General features: G+C 41.5%; 1 protein-coding gene across 5 annotated transcripts in view; it reads left to right on the forward strand.

Annotated features, from left to right (window-relative positions):
- The window catches only part of PIEZO2 (piezo type mechanosensitive ion channel component 2), a 417,861-nt gene that overhangs the window by 58,721 nt on the left and 337,183 nt on the right, over positions 1-21,957 (forward strand). For all 5 annotated transcript variants that reach the window (XM_061595221.1, XM_061595247.1, XM_061595237.1 and 2 more), the window contains exon 2: positions 21,533-21,628. In XM_061595221.1, the coding sequence (XP_061451205.1) occupies positions 21,533-21,628 (96 nt within the window). The remainder of the gene's footprint in view (positions 1-21,532; positions 21,629-21,957) is intronic.

Consider the following 21,957-nt stretch of genomic DNA (forward strand, 5'->3'; position numbering starts at 1 on the left):
GATCTACAATTTCCAGAGTTTCCTGGGAAGAGGGTTGGAACATTAAACCACTTAGGGAACTGTAGCTCTCTGAGGAGAACAGGAGCCTCCTAACAACTCTCAGCACCCTTCACAAACTACACTTCCCAGGCTTCTTTGAGGGAAGCTATTAGTATTTAAAGTGGAATAATAGCAGAATAAATACATGGTGTGAATATGGCCTGGTTTCACTCTTCTTCACATTGTGGGTTTCAGAAGTAATTAACTGAGCAGATTCATTTGGAGAGGGACCTGTTCTGGAGTCCCTGTGTGTGTGTGTGCATGTGTGTCCCTGGGTGTGGGTGTGGATGTGAGTGTTTTGGGAGCTCCGAGTTATGTGTGTGCATGTTTGGGGAGTGTGTGTGTGTATATATGGATATGGAGTTGGCGCATGAAGCCCCTAGTTACTTAGTAAATTGATGATCCTTCAAAATTTGTTGGAAGTTGTTTATATTCTGTAATCTGCCCAGGGACTTTCTGGTAAAGGGCAAATAATAAATATCATCATCATATTTGTTGTTGAGATGAGTAAAAAATTACATTACTTAACACTTCATTATGTATTTTTTTCAATTAACAGAGACCATAATTACAATTAGCATGTGGGGGGTCACAAAATCTTTTGAGTTTACAAAGGGGGTCCCACACTCATAAAGGTTGGGAACCACTGGTCTATTGCATCAGTAGGCTCAGAGAGTTCCCACAGTTCACCTAAGGCAGATGTGCATGCGTGCTCCTGATAGTGACACTTTGCTTATACAAGTAGGAGCCCACCCATACTTAAGGGTTGTAAGGGGGCTGCGGTGCCAACTTCTTAGTGTAATGTTGTCATGTCTAGCTATGGAGAAATGCTGAATCCTGTGTAACCTGTAAGCTGATTCATGAAGCACTCTGAACGGAAATCTTGTATTAAACCTATTAAAGAAAAGCACACCTTCATGTCCATGTGTGGCTTTGATGAGTTTGGACAGGACAGGAGAGGGTAAAAAACCCTGATACTTTGCATATATTCAATAATAGGTAAATCACACAGGGTGGTATTCAACTTATTCAGAGTAGATTCATTGGAATTAATTAAACTAAGTTAGTCATGTTCCTTAACTTCAATGGGTCTACTCTGAGTAGGACTAGCATGGAATGTCACCCATATTTACTTTAATATCGCCACAAACAATATCGAGGTCAATTATCTCACAGGTTTACACACACACACACAAAAGCAAAACCCCAGCAACTTTGTGGACCTGACCCGAATTGCTTAAACATGTTGTCACTGTTAGAACTTTCCTTGTGACCAAGCAAGGCTGTGTTTTTCATCATAGGTATACTTTTGTGAAAGCCTACTGATTCAGCACCCTCACATCAGCAGCTGGCAAGACTTATGGCTCATCCAGACGACTGCAAAATGTGTGACACGCCGGCTATGTGTGTTCATTATTTTTTGGTTGTCCAAATGACGTTTCGCGCTGTTACGCATTTTCGCGGGTTAAATCCACTCCTTGCAATACCGGCAAAAATGCGATTTGCTGTTTAAAATCGGGAATCATCCACTGTGCCTTCAGGAGTTAGGATGCAATACCGCGGACTTTACAGCTGATGGGCAGTTCTTGGGCGTTTCCCCTTGCCCCTTCTCCTCATTCCAGCCAATCACGTATCTGCACTTTTGCGCATGTGCGAGAATAAGCCCGGGAAAATTGAACCAATCATCGTAATGGTGGGGTGTTGGGGGGGGAATCTGCAACTACTGTGTAGATGCATTTTATTTTTTGCCAGCCTGCAAACTGGGCGGCCGCTCTGGGTGAGATCTGCAATGCACAGCAAGCGAGAAAGGGGGGATGGTCGGTTTCAGCCTGCCTCCGAAAGCTTTGTCAATTTCATTCTACTTGCTGGGGGTTTTGCTTCAAATCAGAAAAGCATACATTCCTTTAGGTGTAATATTGCAAATACAAACAAGAAAAGGGCTTCTGGTCAGTTTCAAGCCTGCTCCAGAAAGCTTTGTCAATTTCATTTTCCTTGGGAAGGAAAGGGAGAAGAGGGGGGTGACAGGTTTCTTGCTTTTTTGGAGAAATAAGTGCAATTGCCAGCATGTGTATCTCCTTAAATATCAATAAAGGCAGAAAAGCATACATTCATTTAAGCATAATATCTCAAATACAAACAAGGCAGGCGTGAAACCGACCAGCAGCCTTTCCTTCTGAGGCGAGAACTCCTTTACAGCCATATTGTGCGTCGTTGCAAAGGGGGAGAGGAGCATACGTAATTTTTTTGCTGACCAATTAGTTGATGGGGGAGATTTTAGAGGCGGAGGTTGGAAAAAGCGAAAAGAATGTAGGGGTCTTACCGCTGCGTGTGTGGGTGCAAAAAAGCATTTTTTTTAATTGGGAAAGAGCAAACTAAAAGGCAAAGTGAGGACTATCAGATGACAAACCGAATATGGAAACCGTGGATTATCCCGCTCCGTCTGGATAAGCCCTTAATGGCTACTTTTGGTCAAGGATATTTTGCCAACTTCTTTTCTTTGTTCATGGAAGGATCTTGGCAAAATGTGTTGATGGTGCTTTCACTGGCCTTTTTGAAAGTAATCAAGTTTTCAAAGTAATCAAGTTCACTGGCCTTTTTCAAAGTAATAAAGTTCTCAGATTTGATGATCAGCTTCAGTGCTGAACTACCAATGTGAGATACAAGCTTGTCCCCATAACCTGTGGGATATGTTTCCCAACATTCTTCTACAATGCTTCATGCCATATGAGCATGTTTGAAACCTGAGCCAGACAGTGGTTGAGACACTGATGTTTACTTGGTTCTGGATTGAACATAACATCTGACAACTCTTTTACCAGTGTGCCACTAGGAAGGGGATTAGCAGTGGAAAAAATTGGTTCTGTTTGACCCACTGTAAAAACAAACAAATGAGGAATTTCCTCAGACTTTTTTGCCCACATATTTAGAAGTGTCAACAGCAGAGTTTTCAAGAAGGCTTGACCTTGTAAGTTATGTGATAAGAAAAGGAAGGACGGTGGTTCTTCTTCCTTCAATGCATAATGGTGCATCTCAGATGAGAATTCCAAGCCAGAATTCATTTTTTATTATAAAATTTAAATATGGCATGGAAATCTGTGACCAGTAAGCTCCACTTACTCTTGCAAACACTTGGGGCCAGAGGTGGTTCCCCCTGCCCCTCAAATATAGTGGAAATTGTCTGATAAAATTGCTTATATTGTTTGGAAACTGAATAAGCCACTACTGTAGGAACTTTATAAAAGATTTCTCTTCTTAGCAGACATTGTCCTACTGGGGTTGATCAAACTCTTCGTTGAGTCTAGACACACTGGCAGTTGGATTAGGGGGTCAAGAGAGTGTTAGAGTAATCCTAATCTTCAGAATTGGTTGGACATGCTCTGCTATCACCAAGAAAAAGAGAAAGGTGTGATCTCTACAGCTGATGCAATAACAGAAAATTGTAGCAGTAATGTGTTTAATGGAACAGGCTTGTCTGTCCTGCTCTCATAGTTGTGAAATGTGGTGATCCTGCATAAGCTACTTAGTCAGCGAGATATGTTTTTGTGTCTGGTAATTCACAAACTTATGATTATTGCATAGTTGTACTTGTGTAACTTGTACATAGTTGTACTTGTGTAACTGTTACTATTATGTCTGTGTATGTTATTGATGTAATAATTTTTATGTTTAAAAAAACTGTGGGTAAGTTAGATCCCATGCAGGGCTGGCGCCAAAGGGAGGCCAAGTCTGGCCCTGGCCAAAGGCTCCTGAGGGGCCCTTCAATAGGGTGGGGGAGGAGTAGCACTCCCCTTCTGTGATCTGTGCAGGGAGGGAGCTTCCAAGCCATCTGCCAGTTCACTGGCTCCACCTACCTGTCTCGTCTGTCTTTTGCGGCTGCGTGCGCTGCATGCCATGGGCTGCCATTAACCAAGATGGTGGCTGAGGTTTCCCTAAGGGGCGGATGCCCCTGCTGCCATCTTAGTTGATGGCAGGGATGCATGTGCGTAGCCCATTAGAGAAACCTCAGCTGCCATCTTGGTTAATGGCAGCCATGTGCACAAAAGACAGGAGAGACAGGTAGGTGGGGCAGGCTGGTGCCCAAGGGCCCCTGCATGCTTGGCACTGGCCCTGACCCCATGCATCATATGTGTAGGTTTTTGTAATTTACAACATGAAGTATTGTTCGCCCTGATTATTTAAATGTAGTTATATTCACTAGAAAAGGGAAAGTCTCAGTAAAAGCATGATTTTTTTTACTTGCAAATGATGTCAATGCTAATAACTTCTACTTATTTTATTTGTATGCTTTTCTAGAGTTATATTTGACCCACGTAATAGATTGGTACAGTCAGTTTTTCTGTTGATGGAGTATTAACGCTACCTTGTGATGTTGTTTTGTAGTAAAATAAAATACAAGGAGTGAACAGAGAAAGAAAATGGACTTGTTTGTACCGATTCTCAGTTGGGTTGCCAGATCTCCAGTTTTTGCCTGGAAACTCTGGATTTTGGGGGTACTGTCTGGGTCTCAAGGTGAGTCACCTTAATTTCCAGACTCTCAGCTTTAATTTTTTGTAAAATATTAAGTTTCTAGGTGATCTGGTTCATGAAATATACACCAAAACGTCATCCCCCCAATTTCTATTAAATCAGCTAGTAGCAGGCTGCTCTAACCCCGCCCTTTCAGGTTTGTAGCCAATAAGGTATCAGAGTTGTGCCTAGACCCCATTGCAACACCAGGAAATGGTTGTTTTTTCCTGCTTATCTGAAAATCTCATAAACTGAGGAAGTATATAGCTTTCACTTTTCTCTTTCTCTTGTGTGCAGGAGTCAAACAAATTTAAATTTTCCTGGGCTGTTGAAGAGGGCAGTTTTTTTGAAAACCTTGCCAATACGAAGCTTTACTCTAGTACTTGCTTTTCTGGGAGTAAAGATGCAATCCTAATCTCGCATTCCTGGAGTAAACCCATCAAATTCAGTACTTACTTTTGAGTAGACATGGTTAGGATTGTGCTATAAATTAATGGGACTTTCCAGTGAACATAGTAAAGAATTGTGTTTGTATTTGTAAATCTTTCTCTTCCTTCCCAATTCTATTTCTTAAAGCAGTTAGGCAGGACTTACTTAGGTATCACAGTTTTTATTATGTAGGAAACTAATACTGATTTTTTAAAAAATGTTCTGCAATGACCAGCTGGTTTGACAATAAACTTTAATGTGGGGTGTATGTATTTTTACATCTGCAGAGTGTGTGTGTGTGTGTGTGTGTGTGTGTGTGTGTGTGTGTGTGTGTATGGAGTCTTCACAACAACTCTGTCAGGTAGGATTGGTGACTGGAAACCAAGGCAGTTCACAATAAGAAATAAATCCCTTTAAAATCCAATAACCATAAAAATAAGTATAAAGAATTGCAAAACAGCTTAAAGTGGCATGATTCTGAATTTTGGGCTGGGTAAGTGTTCCTTATCACTTGAGGTTGCAGTTCTCTGCATGCTTCACTGTCGAAGTAGGCCCCATTAAATACATTGGGACTTACTTCAGAGTAAACAAACATAGGATTACACTGTAAATATATTTACAGGTTGTGTAAACATATTTGCCAGTCATGCTCATATAAATATTTCTTCATACCATATCCCAATAAGCATTTGATTTCACACTATGGTTGTAGATTATTACTTTTTCTCCATTCACCTTCATCCACGATCAAATCATGGATGAGTGTCGTCTTATTGCGTACCGATCTGGCATTAAATAGGAGCACACAAAGGCTAGTGCGCACAGCAGATGAGCAACAATGAACCCATCCATGAGAAGAGTGGGAGCGAGGAACAAGGCATAGATCGCCTTGCCCTTGTTTTCTATGGTAGTTCACCACTTCCCCATGGCTATACCTCCCTTAACCCATGATCACTGAAATTGGGGTGGCATCACCCATGTTCTTTCTTACTAAGACTCCTCCTAAACACCTGATATGGACCCAACAAGAGCCCACCAACAAAACCTATATTAACCAGATATCCTGGTAGGCCTCTGAGAGAATTGGGAACAGTCAGACCCACTCAATACCTTTCACACAGGGCACATCTACTTCCTCCCTGTCTCACACCTGGGGAGGGCTTTCCTGCCAGTTGCAGACTCTCACTCTGAAGGCATCTGGTGACTTTCTGCTATCATTCAGTTCACTGCACAGGCTCTCACTCTGCACAGGAATCACACATGTGCCATACGCTCTCCCCACTACCAATCTCCTCTAGATTGGTTAAAAAAAAGAGAAATAGAAGGGGGTAGCACCCTTGCCCTTTGTGCTCTCCAAGGGGTGACTCCCTTCTGTGCTGACCCCACCGCCCAAGGGCAGGTGGGCTTTTATGACTCCCGACCCAGCCTGGAGCTGATACAAGAGGCTGCAAGATTAACTGTAGCCTCTATCTGGAGTCAGGGTCAGGCAGGGGGTCCCAATCCTTGCAACACTTACCAGGGACTTCAGCTGTCTCGAGACAGTAACCCAGAGGAGCGAGCAGCAAGCACCCAGATGCTCAGATGCTCATTCCCAGGGTAGGTCAGTCCCTCAGTGCTGCAGCTGTTCTCCAATTGTATAAAATATAGCATTTTCTTGTTGCTAGACCTTGGAGAATGACACATATACAATGGTATTGGTGTTCAGTTGGAGGTTTAGGTGTATGCACAAAGTATTTTATCAACAGCCCTTAGCCACTAAATAGGGAACACCACCAAATTTACTCAGTGATCATAATAACCACTAAGCAAAGCATGAAATGGAAATGGACTGCCTTCAAGTAGATTCCAACTTATGGTCACCCTATGAACAGGGTTTTCATGTTAAGCGGTATGCAGGGGTGGTTTACCATTGCCTTCATCTGAGGCTGAGAGGCAGTGACTGGCCCAGGGTCACCCAGTGAGCTTCATGGCTTTGTGGAGATTTGAACCCTGGTCTCTCAGGTCATAGTCCAACATCTTAACCACTATATACCATGGTATTTCAATTAGCTGCATTGGTTTAAAGTCTTTAATGCTTACCCATTTCTACAATAGTGGTATAAAAACTGTTTTTTTATGGGTTTCACAGCAATATTATGACCAAAATGTGACTTTGCTTGTATTAGGATGGAATGTTTCCCTACTGAATGTTTCCTGAAATCCACTGGAATGAAGGGCCTTAATACCACAGTTTTTGTTGTCTAGAAAAACAAATGTATGTCATTGCCTATGTGCTCATGCTGGGAAACAGCCAGGAGGGCCGTGGGTCTGGCAACTTGGCTACTGTTGCTGATGGCTATCACATTGTCCACAATACAGTTAAAAAACCTCAAATGTTTCTTGGAAACTAATGTCTGTTTCCAGGAATGTGGTACGGGGAAAAGGGGCTGCTGCCTATCAGCCCAGGAGGGTGAGACTTTTTTTCCCCATGCAGTGCTCCTGGAAATGGAAATGATCTGTTTCCAGGGGCATTTAAGGTGTCAGCCAGCTCGCAAGGTGATATGGTAGCAGGCTGACAGTGGCAGACAAGCTGTGGATCGCCTTGAAAAGATTACTGCCATCTGCCTGTCCTGTAACTATCATCTGCTGCTCTCTGGGTAACAGAGTCCTGCATTCCAGCCCTACTGGAGCCACTGACTCTGAGCCTTTTGTCTGTGTTTCAACTTCCCTAGAAGTGGGTATAGTGAATCTATGTTGTTAGCCCTCAAGCGCTTCTCCTGTTCAAACTATGGCCCTTGTTTTAGAAACAGTTGCCGAGTGGTTTAGTCTGTACTCTTTCTGGTTCAACTGCAAGGAGAAGTTTGATTAATCAGATCTTTATGACCCCCAGTTACTGATCACATGGTGTTGCTGATTTGCTGCCTACAGCTCCCTACCTCCGGTGTGACTGACAGAAATGCAGTAGATGCAGCTTTTCCCATCTGTATCTCTGTGCTGGGAAAGCTGCACTTGTTACTTTCCTAACAAGCCTTTACATTGTACCTGAAACCTGCTAGTCAGTCACTAGCAAGAATGCATTGCTGTTGACCTTCTAAAGCTCTAGTGTTTTTCAGGTCTGCATCTGATTAAAAAAAAGAAAAGGTTAGAGTTTGGTGTAACACACTCCTTTTGGAGGTTGTAATTTCTGGCTCATCCCATCCCTTTCCATACTTTGAGCAGTGAAGGGTCACTTGAGCTTAAAAATGTAGGTGCATACCAATTTATCTGTGGTGGTTTTGGAATCATGACTGAGTTGTTCTTGCACGTTTTAGATTAATTACATAAATATTTGGCAAGAGAAAGATTTGAGGTCTTGCTCCTTTTCTAAATTAACTGAAATAGCAAATGCAGTGAGAGAGCATGGAAATGACTATTGGGTGGGGATTAATTAATGAAGGAGCTCTTCTAGTTTTGAATTGCTATATTTGGATAGTTAGCTTTATAGTCCAAACATTTATTAGCTGGCCTTATAAACTGGTAGGTTGATTACGTGTAGAGTTATCATCTTTGCTTAAGCCATGGCCACCTGTTTCCTGAACTGATGGGCCTATAGTATGATTGTGTGCTGCTTAGAGGAGTACACACTTTCAGTCATAAATGCAAGCCTAATTTTATTTGAGGGAATGTTACAGAGTTTAGATGAGGGTTACCTTGTAATATAATTTTGAAAAACACATGTGGACTTGTTTTATTACAAAACCTAGCATTTGTAAACATCTGAGGAAACATTTTACTTAATAACTGTAAGTATGGCTATGATTTGTACTCTTGGTTGCTGACTTTTTAACTAGGGTCAAGTGACCAACTTCATGAACACCTGGGCATATTTTACTATTTTCTTTAGTATTTTACTAAGTTCAAAATGCAAATAAATAGTATAAGTAATTTTGAGCCTAAAATGCTTATTGTGGTTAAAAGTCAGTGCATTGTAAAGTAGCTGACACTGTTTCTGAGAAACTGATATTGTTAAATGAGGGAGTACTGATATGAAATTTCAGAAAGTGCTGTGTGGATATTTAAACCAATTTAGGTAGTTTGGGAACTTTTCAGTGTACAGAATATGTGCAGTGTTGGGGAATGAGCTATGTGTCTGACATTTGAAAAGCTTTTCCCCTGACGAGTGAGTGCTTCTGTAGAGAGGAAAAAAAGTTATTCATGCACCACAATATTTATTTCTACAAAAAATGGTTTTAAAAGTGTCAATTATAACATGGGTACAAGGATGCCATGCACACATCTTAATTTAATATTCGATGGTGTTCTCTTCCCCCTCAGCGTTGTCTATAAAAACACACATCTGATGCTTCTCCAAATGCCATTGTAAGGAGATGAGTCTTCACCTGCTGATGAGGGAGGGGGACAAGTGAATTTCCCTGGGGCAGGTGTTCCATAATCTGGGAGCCATCATGGCAAAAGCCCTATATTGGGGCACCACGCCACAATCCACAACTTAACCTCAGTGGAAGACAGTGTAATTATTGTGCAGTGGTAAAGTCTGCTTTACTCGTAATGCTAAACCATGGTTTAGCAGTACATGGATGAGCCTCCAGAAGCATACTGCTCTCTTCTCTGCCCCCATGTGGTTGCTGAGTTTTGTTTTGCTTTCAAAGAATTTCACTGCCTCTCAGCCACAGAGGAAGGCAATGGTAAACCCCCTCTGAATACTGCTTACCATGAAAACCCTATTCATAGGGTCACCCATAAGTCGGAATCGATTTGAAGGCAGTCCATTTTATTTCACCGGCAGAAGTGAGAGCGCTGCTTCTACCTATAAATACATGCTTGTATCTTTGGTTAGTGGGGTTGGTTGTCTCTGCTCTAATTTGGTCTGCTAGTAGTTGTTTTAGTCCCAATGTGCCAGTTGTTTTAGTTTATATTAACTTGAATTGGGCATGATTTAATTGGTGGTTTAAAAGGTGGATTTTTATTAGGGATTTTTGCCTTTTTTGTGATACTTGTAGAATGTTACAAACTACTTAAAGATGTCTTTGAAGCGTTATTGTGGTTGTTTCTAATTTCTGTTCATTACCCACCCTTCACTCTACAGTCCCAGGGTGGGTTACAACAATTTAAAATACAACATTACAATAAAACAATTAAAACAAATTAGAATTGCAAAAATAGGTTGGATCCTAAAAATACACATTTCAAGTTTCTAAGGCCAGGGTAAAGAGGTCATCTTTAGTATGTTATGAAAGCTGTACAGTGAAGGTTCCAGACACAACTCAGTGGGGAGGAAGTTCTACAATTTAGGGGCTGCCACAGGGAATGCAAATTACTTAAATAAAATAAGGTCTTGAATTTTGTATTTGGGTTTTCCTTTTCCCAGATACAAGAAGGTAAGAAGAGCTTTACTGGATCAAGTTATAGCATCCTTATGACTATGGGAAGCTCACAAGCAGGGCATTAGGGCAATAGCCCTCCTCATGCTACTGTTCCCAGTAACTGATTTTCAGACATAATGCCTCTGATCCTGGAAGTAGCATATAGCTATCAGAGCTAGTAGCTATTGGTAGCTTTATTCTCCATCAATTTTTCCAACTTCCTTTTTAAAGTCACCTGAACTGATAGCCAACACAATATCTTGTGGGAACAAATTCCACAATTTAACTACGTGCTATGTGAGGAAGTACTTAATCAGATTTTTTAAAGGAGGGGAAATTTCTGAAAATAGCAAGCAATGAATGTTAATCTTATCTTGTTTCTATCACAGGTGGAACTTCATTATTGGTGTACTACACATTTTCACTATTTCCCTAAATTAAAACCCACTCCTCTTAATTATTATGAGGGCTGGCTCCAGAGGAGTATGTAATCATACTTCTTGCTATATGTAAATATAAACAGATTAAAATAATGAATTCTGTGGGAAGATTTCTCCATATTATTTCTGTCAAAATCTCGCATTCAAATGTACTAGTCAAACAGCGCTGGGGCTATATAAACAGCCAAATCATTTTGGATATCCTATCCATATTAAAGATTTGGCTGATAGCTTGTTGAAGGTCGTTAAAGATGTGGCAGCCATTTTTTGTTATACCTCCACAGTAGCCATTTTGTAACTGGCACTTTATCATAATTCCAAATCTTCCTATTGGCTCCATAAGGTTGGAGACCCCTGCTATATAGCATAGAGCTAGGTGGTTGTGCCAGAGGCTTAACAGAAAATGTGGATTTTTAATAGGGATTTGAAGTAAGTAAGAAGAGTCATTGCACAGATGCTCTGGGAGACAGTTCCAAGCATAGAGAGCAGAGCCTTTTGAGGGGACAGGAGACCTTCAGATACGTGAGGACTGTGGAGCAGAAGGAAAAATGACCACAGACAAGGATGTGTCGGAATATACACATAAAGAAAGGGGTAGAGATAGAAAGGCCATGAAAATCTTTGAAAGTAAGGATAAGTTTGTGTTAGATCTGGTAAAAGACAGGAAGCCACTGTAGGAATTTAAGGAGTTGTGTTGTAATCAGAGCGATGAGAGAGGTAAATATTTTTGGTAGCAGTTTCAAATTTGTAACTTCAATTTCCTGTGGTATCAATTTCCTGTGGCATTGTTTTCAAAGTGTTATGTAGCACATATTAGTCTTTGTTCAGCAGCATACTAATAGATTTTTATTTGTGAAATGCTTTGCTAGTTTCATAGTCTACCTCAGTAGTGTTCAGTTAGATCCTTGATAGTGTCCACATTTGAAGTTAACACTGCTTAAGGACTAGTAAGTAGAAAAAATGTGGAGGCACTGATCTATTCTCATGCTAATGTTTGTAAATTGGTCTAGATTGCATTTGCCAAAATAATAGATAATTATACTCAAAATGTCTGTAGAAGCTCAGATACATACACTTATATGGATAGTTTTAGAAACAAATAAAAGCAATAAGCTATTCCTGTTGCCACTAACAAGCCACTGTTAGTACAAGGGCTTGATAAACAAAAATAATCTGAGAAGTTCAGTTTTTTGTTGCTGCTGTTGTTACTGATGTAAGTTTTAATGAGGTACAAATGAAAACACAATTCATCTACAATGCCAAAGTACAACCAGGATTCCAATCTGTTTTAGTAAAGTGGAAGAATCACAGATGCATACCTTCAATATCTTGTCAGTGAAAGTAGGCATGCTTTTATTTATTTATAAAAGTACTTATGTGCTGCCCTCTCACAAAACCTCAGGATGGTGTACTGTAACATAAAATCCTTTAAAAGCAATACAAAACAATAATTAAAATGACCGGCTACTCAAGAAAATTTTAAAAAACTGTATAGGACTGTCGGCATAAAAACAACTTCAAGAGATGTCTGCAAGTTGAAAGCAAGAATGCCTGCTGAATCTCTGCTGGAAGAGTGTTCCACAGCATGGGAGTGTCACAGCGTACGTGACACTAAATGCCCAACTTCTGGTTGACACAAGTCAGGCTTCTGTAACATGGGGGATAACTAATAGCACTCCTCCGGATGATTTCAGTGATCGGTCTGGGATATAAGATCTCTGGTGGTCCTTAAGGCTTATACCATGCACTCTCAATTTATGACTTCCTTCTGCTAGAATCTATAACTCCACAGTCCTGTCTCCTTCATGTATCCTCTCACACACTATTATTACATATGGGCAATAATACACAAGGTTGTAATAGACTGCTTCACTCTCCCCTTTCCTTTGTCACCTCTATCTTTGCCTCTCATTCTGTATCTCCTCTTACAATCTCCAGTCCAACAACAGGTTATTTAACATGTCTGGCCTTTTCTGCAGACAGGAGTCAAAATTCCTGCATCAGATTCTTTGCCGGTGATAGCAGTCCTTTGTTACAATTCACTAACTAAGCAAGTAGAAAAGATTACTTTGGTACATTTTCTCATTGACTGCAGCTGGTCATGATATGGGAAGAATGGAAGTGGTTCATTAGTTTTAGCACTGAATACCCAGAATGTGATTAGTGAGAAGGACAGAGAGCTTAACCATGAATCCTGGTTTAGACAGTACACTAAGCCAGACCTCTGCTTTTGTTTGGCATACGAGCAAAGCGGTTGTGAGGTTCTTTCCAGGAGCCCACATGTTTGCGAGGTCACAAGAAACTGTAGTTTGGCTTAGCCTGAGGTGCAAGACAAGCCACTGCCAGTGAAAGAACACTTATTGAAGAAAAGTGGCACAGAAGGAAAGATGAGCAATTCAATATTGGGACAGCCTGAGAAGGTGAAAAGTTACAGGGAAGTTGAAGGTGCAAGATTCTATGGATGATGTGGTCAAAACCTACAGCTAACAAATAGTTAGCTGGTCTATTCAGCACTGGTTAGGCCTCATCTTGAATACTGCGTCCAGTTCTGGTCTCTGCACTCCAAGAAGGATGCAGACAAACTGGAACAGGTTCAGAGGAGGGCAACAAGGATGATCAGGGGACTAGAAACCAAGCCCTATGAGGAGAGACTGAAAGAACTGGGCATGTTTAGCCTGGAGAAGAGAAGACTGGGGGGAGATATGATAGCACTCTTCAAGTACATGAAAGGTTGTCACACAGAGGAGGGCCAGGATCTCTTCTCAATCATCCCAGAGTGCAGGACACGGAATAATTGGCTCAAGTTGCAGGAAGCCATATTTCGACTGGACATCAGGAAAAGCTTCCTGTTAGAGCCATACAACAATGGAACCAATTACCTAGAGAGGTCGTGGGCTCTCCGACACTGGAAGCATTCAAGAGGCAGCTGGACAGCCATCTGTCTGGAATGCTTTGATTTGTATTCCTGCATTGAGCAGGGGGTTGGACTTGATGGCCTTATAGGCCCCTTCCAACTCTACTATTCTGTGATTCTATGATTAGTCATTTGTTTGCAGCAGCTTATTAGGCTTGCTGGACCAAACTCTTTTCTTCATATTTATGGCATGCAGAATACGTACTGTAGGCCCTTGCACCAGATCTTGAATAGTAGGGCTGCATTAGTTCTGAGCAATATGAACTGCAGTAATAGAAGCATAAGGTTAAGCTTCATGTTTTGAAAGTAGTCAGCTATCTGAAAAAAAGTTATGCCATAAAGCTGAAATTTTCTACATTTGTCAGTTAATTTATGCATTAGTAGTCTGCTGTGAAAGTTTGATGCAGCTGCATTCTTCCCACCCTCCAAAAAAGATTGCTTTACATGAAAAGGTGATTCAGGAATATAAAGGTATGAGAAACTTGGTACAAAATTTTTTAAAAATTGAGAACAATAAACATTTCTGTTCCCATTTAATACCTGTGTGAGATATTGATATGTGATTAAAATGTTGCCTCCCATGCATTGTATTATCTGTACACTGTGCAGTGGGTGGGGTGGGTGGGGTTTGTAATTACAGTAAATGCTAAAGGTCAAATTACATGTTAAGCATGCTATTGTAAAAAAATGCTTAGTGCTGCTTTTTCTTTTTTTAAAAGCAGGCATGCAAGATCCAGATCCATATTTAGATCATGGTATGCAGGGAAGAGGGCTTTAATCCTCTCCTCTCCACACAGGTTTCATGCTTAAAGTTGTCCTCCTTAGTTACTGGGAGAAGGGGTGTAGATCAGTGCAGAAGGTCCCACTCAGAACAATAATCTCTCTCTCTCCCCCCCAATGTAATCTAATCTAATTATTTCCCACCCTTCCTCCCAGGAGGCCCAGAAAAGTCTCCTGCCTGAAACCCTTAAGAGCCACTGCTAGTCAGTATAGTTCAGAGTTGAGGAAGCTTTCAGCCCAAGGGCTACATCCCCTTGTGGACAACCTTCCAGGGGGCACATGCCAGTTGTGGGCTGGGCCAGAGGCAAAAGTGGGTGAGAAATGAATTTTAATTACATACGCCTCTTTGTCCTCCACCCAGACAAACAGGATGCATTTTCAAAGTTCAAGGGCACATTTATTTCAGGCAAAACACCTGAGGAGGGTGTGAAGATGGGCTGATGAGTCCATGTAGCTGGGAAAAAGGTGTGGCTGAGGAGAGTCCTGAAGGCCCCCCCCAGGCCTCACATTCTCCACTCCAGGAGTAGCCAGTTCTGCACTAAATGGATCAACTCTGTATAAGGCAGCTTCCTATGTATTTGCCTGTCACTGCAGACAACATTTTGGAGGCAAATAGCAGCTGCGGGTGACTTTTATTTATTTATTTATTTATATACCGCCCCATAGCCGAAGCTCTCTGGGCAGTTTACAATAACTAAAACCATTATAACAAATATACAAATTTAAAACACATCTTTTAAAACCAATTTAAAACACAATTTAAAAATTTAAAACAATTTAAAAATACATGCTAAAATGCCTGGGAGAAGAGGAAAGTCTTGACCTGGCACCAAAAAGATAAGTCTTGGCGCCAGGTGCACCTCGTCAGCAACATCATTCTATAATTTGGGGACCACCACTGAGAAGGCCCTCTCCCTTGTTGCCAGACTCCCAGCTTCCCTCGGAGGAGGGCCTTTGATTTTGAGCGTAGTGTATGGGTGGGTTCATATCGGGAGAGGCGTTCCATCAGGTATTGTGGTCCCAAGCCATGTAAGGCTTTATAGGTTAAAACCAGCACCTTGAATTGAGCTCGGAAACATACAGGCAGCCAATACAAGCAGGCCAGAATTGGTTTTATATGTTCAGAGCTTGGAAAAGTTACTTTTTTGAACTACATCTCCCATCAGCCCAATCCAGTGGCCATGCTGGCTGGGGCTGATGGGAGTTGTAGTTCAAAAAAGTAACTTTTCCAAGCTCTGGTTCGGACCATCTGGTCCCTGTTACCAATCTGGCCGCTGCATTTTGCACAAGCGGCAGTTTCCGAACCGTCTTCAAATGCAGCCCCACGTAGAGCACATTGCAGTAATCTAACTTGGAGGTTACCAGAGCATGGACAACTGAAGCGAGGTTATCCCTGTCCAGATAGGGGCACAGCTTTTGGTGAGAAACAACTATGTAGAAGGGTTAAATCCATTCTCCTTATGTGCTGTGCTCTTGATACTGTCTTTCTAAGTAACTGGCCAGCACTGTTGATAACAGTAATGATAATGCTTAAAGTAACATATAGTTTGACCCTGCTTTCACCTTGTAATGTTTGTTGAAAATACAGTACATGGATAACTTTTTCTATATATCAGCTCTGTAAAGCTGATATGTAGAACACACTACACGGATAACTTTTTCTATACAGTACATGGACAATTTTTTCTATATATCTGCTCTGTAAAGTCCTGCTCACCTGAAATGAGTATTAATTGTGCTAAATGGCAAACTTGCTTCTTCCAAGGTGCCCCATGAGAGCTTTATCAGGGAATCTGCCTTTGTGCTCAGTTTCTCATTAGTTTCCAAGTCTAAGAAATGTTCTTAAGTGGTGGATGGCAAAATATATTTGGAAACTTATGTCCAGTCACAGATGCTTTTGTTGGCTGCTGAGCTAAAATAGGTGGAGAGGTGGGAGGTAAGTTGCCCATCTTTCTTCATTAAGAAAGGGGCTTTTAATCTGTAGCCAGATGGAGCTGATTTCCTCCTGCATAGCTGGATTAGCATTTAGATGATCCAACCACATTAGTGGGTCAGAATGTGTAGGTCTTTCCCATGTAATTGGCACGACTGTGTTTAAGGTGTTCTGTTTAGATTTGTTGTCTGGACTTGCATAATTGCCTCTGCCCAATGAATTATTTAAATGTTACCCCAGGTAGATGGCAGCTGCTGACAGAAAAATACTCCACATAAGATGAGTAATGTTTAAAGGCCCCAGAGTAATGTGTAAATCATCCTTCAGAGGTTTTGCCTTGGGAAGCATTTGAAACAGCTTCTGTGATTATCAAAATAAGTTCATTACAAGAATAAGAGAAATCAGGTTGTAATACTGGTCTACTGTGCAGTGTTAACAGAAGATGTAAACTTTAGCTTACCACTTCTTAACTTCTGCAACTAAGAAATTTTGGCAATTTTAAACTTGGGCTTCAATTATGAGATACGTTATTGATTTGAGTGAGGGGAGTTACATTTTTGTGTAAATAAATACAAATCTCTGTTCCTGTACTGTCACTTTGGTAGTTGGCTTATCTCATGAGAAAAGGCTGAATGTGGTAGGTCTTGTAATGTTTCAACATTTGTCATGTGGTTGCCCCCCCTCTGTGTGTGTGTGTGTGTGTGTGTGTGTGTGTGTGTGTGTGTGTGTGTGTGTGTGTGTGTGCGCGCGCGCGCACGTGTGTGCGTGTGACATATAAAAAATTAAACCTTGGTCATTCATATTTATTTTTATCTCTTTGGAATGCATACATTCTTTGAACTACCTGCCATCTTGCTCCATTGTCCAATTACTTATTTCTGTTTGTGAAGAAACCGTTGACTTACTACAACTGCTGCTACAGACAAACACTGATATGATAGGATTTGCTTAAATAATTCTGTATGGGTTAAAGGTATATGTGTATTAAAATGAATGTTACTTTCCAACATGTAGAATGAGAAAAATGTTTGAGAAAGCTTTACTGTTTTAGAGAGAGCCAGTGTGGTGTAGTGGTTAGAGTGTCGGACTACAACTTGGGAGACCAGGGTTTGAATCCCCATACATACAGCCATGTAGCTCACTGGGTGACCTTGGGCCAATCACTGCCTCTCAGCCTCAGAGGAAGGCAATGGTAAATCACCTCTGAATACCACTTACCATGAAAACCCTATTCATAGGGCTTGTCCAAACTGACCCGGATAATCCATGTTTTCCATATTCGCATTGTCATCTGACAGTCCCCACTTTGCCTGTTTGTTCGCTCTTTCCGATGTAAAAAATATGCTTTTTTTGCGCCTGCACACGCAGTGGGAAGACCCGTACATTCTTTTCGCTTTTTCCAAGCTCCGCCTGTAACACCACCCCCTATCAGCCAATTGGTCCGCAAAATATGACGTATGCTCCTCTCCCCCTTTGCACCAAAGCGCAATAACGTGCATGTGCTTGAACGTAAGAGTGCAAAAGTTTGAATTCCCTGATGGTTTGGTAGTAGTGACTCTAATGGAGTTCCTTGCTGCTCGCCACTCTGGAGCAGGGCCAGCCAGGGGTGTGTGTCTCCACGTGCCCCTGACTGTCCAGGGGAATTGTGGGCAGTGCAAGGGATCAGCACTTGTAATCGCTGGGCAAATCCCCCATAACCCCTGGGCTCATTTACTGCAGGGCGTTGTGCGGCTCGGCGGCAGGAATGCTGCCCCCGAGGGAAGCAAACAGCCCCCCCTGCGGGTGGCCGCTCTGGGCTCGGGCAGCAAATGCAGGCAAACAGCCCTGCACGCTGCTATGTCAGTCTGCGCTGAAGCGCCCAGCACAGGCTTTGCGGTGTTCCCTCTGGTAAAAGAAACATGCAAACCACTTATATGCCAATTCCTGTATTTGTGTTTGCTTTATTTGTGATATTTTGCAAAACTGACTGTATGCTTTTCTGCCTTTATGCCAAGACGCTCTAGCAAACCACTTGTATGTTTATGCCAATAATTCCTGTGTTACTTTTTTGCTTGTTTTGCGATATTTCGCAAAACCAACTGTATGCTTTTCTGCCTTTATTGCATATTAAAGTTTCTGGAGATACAGACGGCTGGCAAATCCATTTATTTCTCCAGAAAAGCAAGTAACGATGTGTCATGTCTAGGAAGGTAGAGCACCAGTCTCTATGGTTCCGGTGGCCGAGACGCTCTAGCAAACCACTTGTATGCTTATGCCAATAATTACTGTGTTATTTTTTGCTTGTCTTGCGATATTTCATAAAACCAACTGTATGCTTTTTTACCTTTATGCATATTAACGTTTCTGGAGATACACATGGCTGGCAATTCCACCTATTTCTCCAGAAACGCAGGTAATGAGGAGTTTATTGTTTTTAAACACACACACACACACACACACACACACACACACACACACACACACAGAGCAAGCAGGTCTTTGCAGGAGTGGTGGGGAGGGGGGCGGGGCAGGGGGAGGACAGATAACGGGAGGAGATAAGCAGCGCATGGTGTGTGCACGTGGGGGAAATCTCTCCGCCCAGGTATATATCCAGTACTATGTTGGTAGATGGAAAGGAAAACGGAAAATGAATGAGGAAGAGAAAAGTTAGTTAATGCGAAAGAAAGACAAAGCGCCAGGGTCTCACTTTTCTCCCCTGTGTGTGCCTGTGCGTGCCTGTGCGTGTCTGTCTGCCTCCCAGTGAGGAGGAAAGAGCAAAGCGAGCTCCCTGCACCAACCAGCCGCACTTGAGTGAGACCAGCTAGGAGAAGGGGGGTTTACAAACAACCACAATTGCCGCCCAGTTTACACACTGGTTAAAAATTAATGCTGATTCTGCTTCTGCGCAAATGCGCTTTTTTGCATCTGCACAGTAGAAGTTGCAGAGTCCCCCCCAACACCAACCATTGTTCTGATTGGTTCAGTTTTCCCGGGCTTTCCCTGGTCATTTTTGAACATGCACAAAAGTGGAAATACATGATTGGCTGGGAACTAGGGAAGGGGTATGGGGAAACGCCCAAGCACCTCCCATGGAACGCCTCCTGCTCTAAAGTCTGCGGTATTGCATCCAAGCGCCTGAATGTACAGCGGATGATTCCCGGTTTAAAAAAGCAAATCGCATTTTTTGCGGTAATGCCAAAGCGGATTTAACTGCGAGAAAGTCCGCTTTAACAGGTGAGGTCGTATGGACCATGGAAAATTAATGAACACACAAAGTGATCATATCGCAGATTATACAGTCGTCTGGATGAGCCCATGGTCTCCATAAGTCAGAATCGACTTGAAGGCAGTCCATTACCATTTTTGCTCTTTTATAAATAGCCTGATTTTCAGTCAGTTACATTTTAAATATACTGTATATATTGTATTTGTGTGTGAACAGAAGAGGAATATCTGCAGGTTTTGAATAAAGCTAGCAAAACACTTATGCTTTGATCCCTGCATGAGCAGAGACTAGGATTCAAATCCTCACACAGCCATGAAGCTCACTGGGTGACCTTTGGCCAGTCATTGCCTCTCAGCCTCAGAGAGAGGCAATGGTAAACCCCCTCTAAATACCGCTTACCATGAAAACTCTATTCATAGGGTCACCAAAAGTCGGGATCTACTTGAAGGCAGTCCATCCGTTTCTCTCTCTCTCACATAGTTATAATAATGTATGTATTTTCTGAAGTGATACAAGAAACTTGTGGTATAACTGGCATTGGAGTTATATGTTTCTTTACATCATAAGGCCATCCTCTGAGATCACTGCATTCGTTTCCAATTTAGTATTTGCTGATGGGCTACCTCATGTAAAAAAATCATATATGACAATTCTGTAAAACCCTCTGCATTAGTTACACAATTTGAGATCAGCACATACCTTGAGTTTTGGAGGTATATAAAGCCAAAATTGTTAGGAAGATTGTGTATGAAGTCCAATTTGCATATTGTGGATTAATGAACCCCTAGAGAAGAACACAAACAACTTTTTCTTTTTGGAAAGATCTTTTGTGTCTCCAAAAGTGTCTCTAATGTAGTCTTACAACCTGAAGCAGGTATTTATTCCTTGGAAACAAACAGTAGTGCAATCCCTTGCAGTCAGTTACTGTCTTTGCCTATTCTGCATAGTTTTTAGGGCTATCTGTCCCTGACTTTTCTTCATAATTATGCTTAGTCCTGGCTAAAAATGTTTAACAAGAAAGTTAACACCATTAGCTATACACTACCAACTACTCCATCTTTGGCCACGAGTTAGAAAAAGCAACAGGCTGCGTTAAGCAGAGATTTCTAGATCTTAACTAGCAAAACTTATTTTCTGGCAAATGGGGCTTGTTCACTACTTTACTTTGGTCTACAACCTAGCAGTGATGATTGAGCTGCTAGGTTTTTAACAAAATTAAATATTCGTAGGTACAGGAGAGCATTTTCAGTGACTAGGGAAGATTAAACTTTTTGTCATTAGGAGTTAGGGAAGGTTGAATTACTGGGCTGCCTTGGCACTTGAGAGTTTGTCCTTGCACAACTGGTTCAGTTGAAATGTTAGCCCATGTTCTCTTATACTGTAGTTTTAAAAGAAATATAATATACTGTTTTATCAGTACTTTCTCAGCACTCGGGGAACTCAAATTAATTCTGTCTCAATTTTAATGGCAGAATCCAGTCCTAACATCACAGAAAATATAGCCAAGCTCCTTGCTGTAGCCAGTAAAAGTAGGTTACAATTATTAAATAGAAGATAAGTTATGAGTCAAAATTGTCTGTGTTTTTCACTGTTTATGGATTTTATTATTTTCTCATTTTAAAAGGCAGAATTAATGCGTATGTATAGTCTTTTCCTTTTCTTTTTGCTTCAGTTGCATTGGTAGCCCTACACTGTGGATGATGATGATTGTATTAGTCACTTCTACATTAAGAATCTCTAATAATAATTTACAGCTTAGGAGCATAAAGCATATCAAAAATTGAGGGGAAAACAATGCCTTACAATTTTTATAGTCTGTAAACCAAATTAGTAAAATGAAAATATACAAAACATTGGTCAAATCAACATGCAATCATTTTAATTATTCCCCTGATGTATTAGTTCTAACCCACCTGTCTTCCCCATCCTTCTTTCTCTGTACAGCATGTGCATTTCGCTACAATGGACTCTCGTTTGTCTACCTCATCTACCTCCTACTCATTCCTCTTTTTTCTGAACCAACAAAAACAACAATGCAAGGTAAGCATGTTTCTGGCATTTTTTTTAAAAAAAGTTTCAGATAGTTGTTCGCCTGCCTGAACTCAAAGAAGTCAGACACGGCTGTGGTTTTTTCTTTTATTATAGTAAGAGACAGTTTCAGTTCAGTGTGCTTCATGAATCTATCTACAGCTTACTCAGAACTCAGCAACTCTGTAGGACTAACTAGTCACAACTTCACGGCATTAAGACGTTGACTCAGCAACTACTCCCCCCCCCAATTCAGCTTAAGTAAGGCTGGGTGGGCACCCTGCTTGCGTGCTCACAGGTGAAGGCTCTGCCTCAACTGTGCCTGTTGAATCTCCCGCCAC

This window comes from Rhineura floridana, chromosome 1 (genome assembly GCF_030035675.1).
Source record: "Rhineura floridana isolate rRhiFlo1 chromosome 1, rRhiFlo1.hap2, whole genome shotgun sequence".
NCBI classification, from domain to species: Eukaryota; Metazoa; Chordata; class Lepidosauria; order Squamata; family Rhineuridae; genus Rhineura; species Rhineura floridana.